This window comes from Peromyscus eremicus, chromosome 1, assembly GCF_949786415.1.
Source record: "Peromyscus eremicus chromosome 1, PerEre_H2_v1, whole genome shotgun sequence".
Lineage (NCBI taxonomy): Eukaryota > Metazoa > Chordata > Mammalia > Rodentia > Cricetidae > Peromyscus > Peromyscus eremicus.
Window position 1 is genome coordinate 51,625,745 of NC_081416.1, and position 8,762 is coordinate 51,634,506.

The 8,762-nt window shown below is 49.4% G+C and overlaps 1 protein-coding gene across 1 annotated transcript in view; it reads left to right on the forward strand.

The window, feature by feature from the left end:
* The window catches only part of Incenp (inner centromere protein), a 29,578-nt gene extending 21,459 nt beyond the window's left edge, over nucleotides 1-8,119 (forward strand). Inside the window, exons 11-18 of the mRNA XM_059261109.1 lie at nucleotides 98-207; nucleotides 283-403; nucleotides 791-910; nucleotides 1,773-1,936; nucleotides 3,120-3,198; nucleotides 3,347-3,454; nucleotides 4,281-4,431; nucleotides 5,691-8,119. Coding sequence (XP_059117092.1) covers nucleotides 98-207; nucleotides 283-403; nucleotides 791-910; nucleotides 1,773-1,936; nucleotides 3,120-3,198; nucleotides 3,347-3,454; nucleotides 4,281-4,431; nucleotides 5,691-5,905 — 1,068 coding nt within the window. The 3' untranslated portion in view covers nucleotides 5,906-8,119. The remainder of the gene's footprint in view (nucleotides 1-97; nucleotides 208-282; nucleotides 404-790; nucleotides 911-1,772; nucleotides 1,937-3,119; nucleotides 3,199-3,346; nucleotides 3,455-4,280; nucleotides 4,432-5,690) is intronic.
* The last annotated feature ends 643 nt before the right edge of the window (nucleotides 8,120-8,762 follow it).

The following is an 8,762-nucleotide window of genomic DNA, read 5'->3' on the forward strand; positions in this document are numbered from 1 at the left end:
TCTGCTGCCACACTGGTTGAGAACTGATGCACGCTGCCAGGCAGCCCGTGGGGTTGGGTGTCCTCACTCACACGCCAGTGCCCCTCGCCCTCTTCAGGAGAAGGAACGCCAGCGCCTGGAGAACCTGCGGCGGAAAGAGGAGGCCGAGCAGCTGCGCAGACAGAAGGTGGAGGAGGACAAGCGGCGGCGGCTGGAGGAGGTGAAGCTGTAAGTGGCCCGGCTCCCGGCCAGCTTGTCCCAGCCTAGGCAGGCTCTCTCCCCTTAACTCCGCTTTGCCCGCAGGAAGCGTGAAGAGCGCCTCCGCAAGGTGCTGCAGGCCCGTGAGCGGGTGGAGCAGATGAAGGAGGAAAAGAAGAAGCAGATTGAGCAGAAGTTTGCTCAGATCGATGAGAAGACAGAGAAGGTGAGCCTGGGCTGAGGGCAGCGAGACCGTAGGTGGGTGGTATCTGCTGGAGCCCAAGCTCTTTAGGCTCGGCAGCCTGAAGGGTGGGACTGGACTCCTCCACAAGTCATCGACTGGGTGACCTGTATACCCCTGCTTTCTGTCACATGAGCTCTGGAGTCTCTTCTGAGGCGAGTTAAATGCTGGAAGCCTGACCTAAATGTCCCCAGCAGCCCTTTGTGAATGGGCAGTCTTGGGCAGGTATGGCTTTTTGTGCCTTTTCCCTAGGCTCTGGGCAGCGAGCAGGGTTTGTAGTGGAGTGGGGGTGCCTATCATAGAGCTCTGGGTCCCACTGTGCATGCTGAGTGGGGGGCTGCTCCAGAGAGCACATGTGAGTGGATTCTGCAGGCTAAGGAGGAGCGGCTGGCAGAGAAGGCCAAGAAGAAGGCAACTGCCAAGAAGCTGGAGGAGGCAGAGGCACGCCGGAAGCAGGAGGAGGAGACGCGCAGACTCCGGTTCCTCCAACAGGTGTGGTTACAGGTGGGGACAGGGACGAAGTGGGGTACCACAGGCACTGACCGCCTCCATGTCATGAGAACTGGCTGGACACACCCGTTCCGTAGAGCAGGTACTACTGAACTGCTCGCTGACCTGAGGGTTGGGTGGTGGTGACTTTTTCTAGGTGCCAAAGTTTGAGGATTAAATATGTGCATCTGGCGTCGGCCTTCATGGCACAGCTGCTATTTCTTAGCAGGTTGCTCACGTAGCAGAGATCTTGCTGATATGGTTGTAGTTGAGAGCAAAATTCACTAATGTATGTGAAGTATGCCATGCCTGGTATATGCTGAATGTCCTGCAGGTGATTGCACTTCCTATCCATCCTTGAGCCTTATACTTGGAAGAGTAGGGCCCTGTCTCTCCCTGGGAACTGGCAGTCTTACTACTGTAGGGAACAAATGTCCGTCATTGGGGAGTTCTAGGACTAACCAGTATGGTTTATTTGTGCTGTGATAGATACTTCTAAAGTATTAGTGCGTGTTAACTCAGCAGCTCCATGAGGTGCAGCTGCTGCTCTTGTCCTGTTTTGCAGATGGGAACCTGACCACTGGGTCAGATGGCTTGCCCATTGCACACAGCTAACTCCAGGCTCCACTCTTGCTTGTTAGTTCTGCTGCAGTAGTTGCCAGATGCCTTTTTAGTCTGGCCATGATTTACAAAACTTCACTGGTCAAGGCGTCTGGTGACTCAGTTCTAGCTGATGTCATGGTGGTGGCCAGTGCCTTAGGAGCCCGGGCTGTGGGCAGGAGCAGCCCCTTAGCCCTTGGCTAGCTTCTCCCTGTGGGCCCAACCTGGCTTGAGTGTCCTGCACTTCAATGCATTGCCATCTCAGGAGGAAGAGGAGCAGCGGCATTATGAGATGCTCCAGCGGAAGAAGGAGGAGGAGCAGGAGCGGCGCAAGGCAGCTGAGGCCAGGCGCCTGGCAGAGCAGCGTGAGCAGGAGCGGCAAAGGGAGCAGGAACGCAAGAGGGAGCAGGAATGTCTTCAGGCCAAGAGGTGAGGCCGCCCACTGGCTGTTTACTGTCCTGGGTGGGGAGTGAGAGGCAGCATGGCCGTTGCTTCTTGATAGCTCTCATCTTCACCTGAAGGTTGGCGGGCTTCCCCTTGTCTTCCAAACCAGATGCCTACAGCTGGTGGATCACCAAATAGGGTGTATGCTAGCTGGGAGAGATTCAAGGGGTAAGAACTAGGGTCACTCCGGGTTTGGTTCTGCTTCCACCAAATGTGCTGACTCCTTTGTTGTCTTTCAGTGGATACAGCAGGGTGGGGGAATCTTAGAACAGACTAGTACTTCTCCATCGGGCTGCCACAGGCTTCATGGCCGGAGGGATGCTTGTAGTGCAGTATAGGACATTGAGCATCCTTAGCCCGGACCCTGTGCTTCCCTTGGTGGTGGTGATAACCCAGTGAGGTGTTCCCCTCACTGACATTTATTAGGATTGTGCCCACGTTGTGCAGACCTATAGGACCAGCAACTGTTCTTCTCCTACTCAGCTCCTGAGAAACTATCTTTGTGGTGGGTACAGGCTTAGTAGAGAAGTGAGGACTTCAGCTAGAGGGCTAGAATCTCAGGGCAGTGTAGGGTACATGTAGATTGACACCTAAGTATCCCTGGTCTTATGGGTAGAGTCAGAGGTAACAGTCTGGAATGGGATGGGTGGCAAGGGATGTATTAACTTTGAGGGGTGAAGGGGCGTTGTGGTTGGTAGCTCTGAGGTTGCTCTGAGCTACGTGCTCTGCAGGTGTTCTTATTAATCCTTACTTGAAGCTCTTACAGCACAGAAACTGTCAGCTGTACAGAGGGAACTGGTTAGAGAGGGAGACTAAATGACTTGTTGAGGTCAAGCTCCATCGCCAGCCCCTCCCCGCTGTGGGTAGAGCTGAGTGCTCTGTTGTTTCATGTGGTGGTTGTGACAGGGCTGGAGGAAAGGTGTTACTCTTCCCATTGTGAAAAAGAGAAAGGTGGGGCTTAGAGGCCTCACTCGCATGGAAGAGTGGGGTTGTGTGTTGTCAGGCTCCGAAGTCATGCTCAGAATCTTGCTTTTGGAGAGTCTAGCTGTTGCTCTAAACTGGTGTCCCATTCTCTAAAGGCATGCCCACCGAGCCTAGCTTCCCTTTCCCGGATGGGGACAGGGCTAGGGCCCCACTACTGCTCTGACAGGTTCTTGGTGGTTCTCAGGGAGATGCAGGAGAGAGAGAAGGCCCTGCGGCTGCAGAAGGAGCGACTCCAGAGGGAACTGGAGGAAAAGAAGAAGAAGGTAGGGGGCTGGAGCATGGGCTTCCTGTGGGGGCTGTTCTGAGCTGTGAGGTGAGAGAACTGGGGAACCTGGGCCTTGTCACGTGGGGTAACAGTGTGGCAAGAGGAGAGGGGAGGGAGACACGCATACCTTGTTGGCTGGGTTCCAGGAAGAGCAGCAGCGCCTGGCTGAGCTGCGACTGCAGGAAGAGCAGGCAAAGAAAGCCAAGGAGGCGGCAGCAGGCAGCAAGGTCCTGAACGTGACTGTGGACGTACAGGTGAGGCCTGTGCCCGAGTTGCGAGGGGCCCTCCCCATTCTCCATTTGCTTACAAGCTCAGGCTGTGTTAGAGCCTGAAGAGAGGAAGTCACTACCAGTCTTGCCGGTTTTCCCCTTTTTCTTTTTGGTGACGGGGTCTGGCTCTGTAACCCAGACTGGCCTCAAATTTGTAATCCTTTTACAAATTTTTATAAATGTTAATCCTTAACCTCCCAGTTCCAGGGATTACAGGCATGTAGGCCTATACCTAACTTCTGTTTTTGCTATTTTCCATAATGCATAGTTTTTGATATAAAACTAGAATGTTACTTGAAAAAAAACAAAAAAACTTTTTTTTTGAGACAAGGCCTTGGTATAGCTCTAGCTGGCCTGGAACTCCAAGATCTGCTGTCTCTGCCTTCTAAGTATACTACCATACCTACCCTAGACATCTGTCTTAACACATGTAAATTTCTTTCTTTTGATGGCTATGTCCCAGGTAATCACATTGGGATTTAACAAGTTCCTGTCGATGAATGAGTATTTAAATTGGTTACAGAACACATTGTCACTGTCACAAGTCAAGATGTTGAAGTTAGTTCAAGGACCAGAGGGCTAGTTGAAGTCATGGTGTGTCTTGAAGTATCTCCAAGGGGAGTGACATGCTGAAGTGGAAGAAAGTTAGCATGATACAAAGTGGTTTATATTGCCTGGCTTATTTAAATGAAAAAGTGCTCCTAAAGCTTTTCTGTTTTCTTCTCCTTGAGAAGTGGGTGGAGATGACCAGAGGGTCAGTGTCCTCCAGAAACTCAGAGGAGGGGTAACGGCCATGTTGACTTTCTTCCAGTCTCCTGTTTGTACCTCATATCAAATGACCCCACAAGGACCCAAATCCCACCCCAAGATCAGCACAGATAACTATGGGATGGACCTCAATAGTGATGACTCCACGGATGATGAAGCTCATCCCCGGAAGCCCATCCCTTCCTGGGCCAGAGGTGAGCAGAGCCCAGTGCTTGGGCCGCCCTCCTTCCTCACCTTTGTGGGATGTGAAGTGGTGGCTTAGCTGTTGCAGGTGTATAGGCTGATGTGCTAGTGCCAAGTGGCTTATGGCATTGATCTGAGAGGCCTGTGTCGGGCTTTGAGCATGCACCTAGAGGTAGGAGGGGTACTCTGGCCTGAGGGCCCATCTGAGGATGAGGATGAAGGGTATTGAGTTCCTTTACTCTTGTTGAATGTAGCTCTGTGATGTGGACTGAGTCCCCTCCTCAGAGTCTGGCCCAGCAGGGCTCTTGAGACTTGGACCCATGTAAGCACCCATGGGTGAGCATAGAACTGAGAGTGTAGCAGGATTTGGGTGGAATGTTAAGAGCTAGGAAAGGTCATGAGAAGGGGCATTGGTACTAGAGCAGGATTTGCCCTGAGTCTGGAGGTCTCAGATTTATACTGGGGTGTAATGCTGTCTCTGGCCTAGGTTTGAGGATCTGCTAGGGTGCTTTTTAGGACTGATGAACTGAAGGTTAGTTAGCACAGGGTGCTGACCTCAGAAGAAGGGTCCTTAAATCCCACAGTGGGTCAGCATGGGACAGAAGACAACTTACTTTCATGACTCTGACCTTGTTTGAAATGAACCCTGTAGTAACTAGAATCTTACTTTCCTAAACCACTCAAGCAGGGGCCAGTGTGGCCAGCAAAGTCGCCTGATGGTAGTTGATGTTGGATTACTTAGTTTCTGTATCTGTGAAGAGGGCATAATATTTTAGGACAGTACCCGGTGCAGAGCAAGCCCTGAGTGTGTGTTCTCTCCTCATTCTTGAGGGTCCTCCACAGCCTGGTTTGCAGGGCTGTGACTCCCACAGCTCTGCTCCTTCAGCCTTCACATTCTCTCTTAGGGTCTGTGAGGTTGGTGAGAGTAGCCAGGCTTAAGAGTTAGAGACAGGCTTGTCTTCACACTTAGCTCTGCCGTTCATCTGCCATGTGCCTTGGACAAGTCTCTGCCTACAAAATGAGGAGAATAAGCTATCGCCTAAGCCTCCTCCCCGTGTGCTTTGTTTGGGTTTGGCTGCTAGAAGATGGAGATAAGAGCAAAGTTGGTGTTGGGAGGGGATGTGCAGGAGGAGCAGGCCTCCGGAGGAGCAGCTAGAGTAGGGCAGGGCATGCAGGTGTGGAGAGGGTGGATGGACTCTGTACGTAGTACAGGGATCAGGGAAGCTCCCAGAGAGCACCAGGCAGTGATCCAGGCCTCTGATTTCCTCAGGCTCCCAGCTCAGCCAGGCCATCGTCCACCAGTACTACCACCCCCCGAACCTTCCAGAGCTCTTCGGAACCATTCTCCCTCTGGACTTGGAGGACATCTTTAAGAAGAGCAAACCCCGCTACCACAAACGCACTAGCTCTGCTGCTTGGAACTCACCACCCCTGAAAGCCACCAGGGTCCCCAGCAGCCTGGTCTATAGCCTGAAGAAGCCATGAGGCAGGTCCTCAGTCCTCCTGGCAGTACTGGTCCTATGCGCGTCTGTCTGTTTCTGTGTTGGGCTGGTGCCCTTCTGTGTGACATGCCATTGTTCAGATGGATGTCAACATCCTCTGCTTGTCAGGGGCTCCAGCCCTGTGTGGAGGATGGGCCTGATGGGTGGCTGGGGAAGAGCCAGGTTGAGCACTGACCGGTCTGTAGGCAGTACTCTGTAAATAGATTGTTACCATTCAGTTGACTTTTACTTTCTAGTGTTGTGCGGTAGGTTAATAAAGTATGTACCTTGAAGTCTGCTGTGGCTATTGTGAAGACAGGGCCTTCGATGGAATGTTGGTCTGCAGCAGCGACTCAGGATCACCTGGGGCCAGATGGTGTTCCACCCAGAGGTTCTGATGCCAGACAACCCCTGGGAAGCATGTCAGCTTGTCATTAAAGGGCACTTGAACATCCTTCCTGTTTGTAAAAGGAGCCTGCCCATTCTTTGGGAAAGACCTGGCCTGTGACACAGCTCTGCTACTGAGCTCTAGTCTCTCAGCCTGACCATTCAGGCTCTGCCATGCTTGAGAAAGTCCTTGTGCTGGATCTGATCAGGAAGGAAGAATGCTCTTCAAGATGACCTTGTGATCTGTGCTTGCAAGCAGAGAAGGATTTCACCACAAGACCACTAGCCATTAAGGAAGTGCTTAGCTCAGTGTGGGATGGCCCTGGTCCTGAGAGCTCCTGATACTCTTTCCATAGAGTTTGGGTCAGCCACATGGGCAGACAGGCAGTCACACCACAGTTGTCTTGAAGATACTATAGTAAGCCCATGTATTTTCCCATTACCTCCAGCTCCACTCTTAAGGACAGTTAAGTTGTGTGGCCTGAGAAGCTGACAAGCCAACCGTGGAAACCTTTGCCAATTGCTTTAGGTCCAAATAAAGACTAAATACAAATGCAATAGTTCTTTAAACAGTGAGGAAACAGTGAACACAGTAGTCCAAGTCTAGATTCTTCCCATGCAGAGTTCATGTACGGTTCATTCAAATATGGTGCACACAGTGCAGTTAATTCCGTGTATTCTCACTAGTAACAGTTGAGTACACTGGAAGGCAGAACTGTCTAAAACCACAAGCTCAAACTCACTTGTCAGCACATTTATTCAGTGCTTAGAAAATAAACAGGAAGGTAATCTTGCCGAGTCTTGGCCAGCATTTGGTATTGTCTGTATTTCTTACTTAGCCACCCTAATGGCTGTATGGAGATATTTCATCATGGTTTTAATTTGCATTTTCCTAATGGCTGTTGGTGAATATCATATCAGATGCTTGTTTACCACCTGGATATCTTTTATTGGTAACAAGTCTGTTCAAGTACTTCGTTCATTTTGAAGTGTTTTTTTTTTTTTTTTCCCACTGGAGTTTACGATGTAAATGTAGGAATGCAGTCTTTGTCCGATGTGCTTTGTGGTATTCCCCAGTCTAAACTGCAGCTTGTCTTTTCATTTCTAACACTTCACAGAGCACAGTTTGGTGAGGTCTGTTTTGTTACTTTATGGGTTGTGCCTTTTTGAGGTCATGTCTAAGAAATCCAAAGATTTCCTTCTGTGTTTCCTAAACTATTCCATGGTTGACACAGTGCATGAGGATTTATGATCGTCTCCAGTTAACTTTTTAACGTGCCGGTGTCCGCCTTTTGTTTGTATTTGAGGACATAGACGGTGTCTAATTATAGCACTGTTTATTGAAGAGATTCATTTTCCAGAGTTCCCTTGACATCTTTGTTGGGGAAGCACATTGGCATGGGCCCATGGGCGACTCCTGCTTGGACTCCACAAGGACCAGAACTTGTAGTAAGTCTTAATCCAGTGCTCTGATTCTTCCAGCTTTGTATTTCCTTTTCTGAGTTGATTTTGACTTGTATTACTTTTGCTTTTTCATGTAAATTTTAGAACCAGCTTATATATACAAAACTTCTCAGTTTTGACTAGCATTTCATTGAATAATAGACAAATTAGAGGGGAGCTTGGCACACTTACAATATTCTTCCAGTCTGTGAACAGCTTGTCTTTACACCTTTGGTTTCTGTCATCAGCATTTTGTGGTCTCAGCATACATCCTGTACATTTTCTGTTAAATATTTATTTTTGTGGAGTACTGTAAATGGTATTGTTTTTCTGATTTGGGTTTATACTTGTTCATTGTTGGTATATAGAAATACAATTGGCTTTTGCATGTTGGTCTTGTATTTTGTGATATAACTAAAGCAATGCTCAGGGAAATTTATGGCACTGTTTCCTCATGTTAGCGGTGAAAAAGATCTACACGGCCTATATTGCCACTTTAAGAAATTAGAAAAGGGACTGGAGAGTAGGCTGAGCAGTTAAGAGCGCTGACTACTCCTCCAGAGGTCCTGGGTTCAATTCCCAGCACCTACACAGTGGCTCACAATCTTTACTCCAGTTCCAGGGATCTGATTACCTCTTCTGGCCTCCATGGGCGCTGTACACAGTGTGCACAGCACAGATATACATGCAGGCAGAACACCCATACACTTAAAACAAATAAAAGAAACTAGAAAAAGATCAATTTAAAGTAATAAACAAATAGCACAGGCAGAGCAGAAATCAATGATAATAGAAAGAAAAAAATGAAAGCAAAAGCTTGTGATTTGAGAGGTTCAAGAAAATCCATAAGCCTCTGTTGACACTCTGAAGATGAAGGCAGGTTACCTTCTCAGAAAGATGGCGTCAGTACACTTTTACAGCATTAAAATAGTAATAAACACCAGGTGTGGTGGTGTGTGCCTATAACCCAGCACTCGTGAGGCTAAGGCAGAAGAGGCTTCAGTTTGAGGACAGCCTGGGCTACCTGGTGA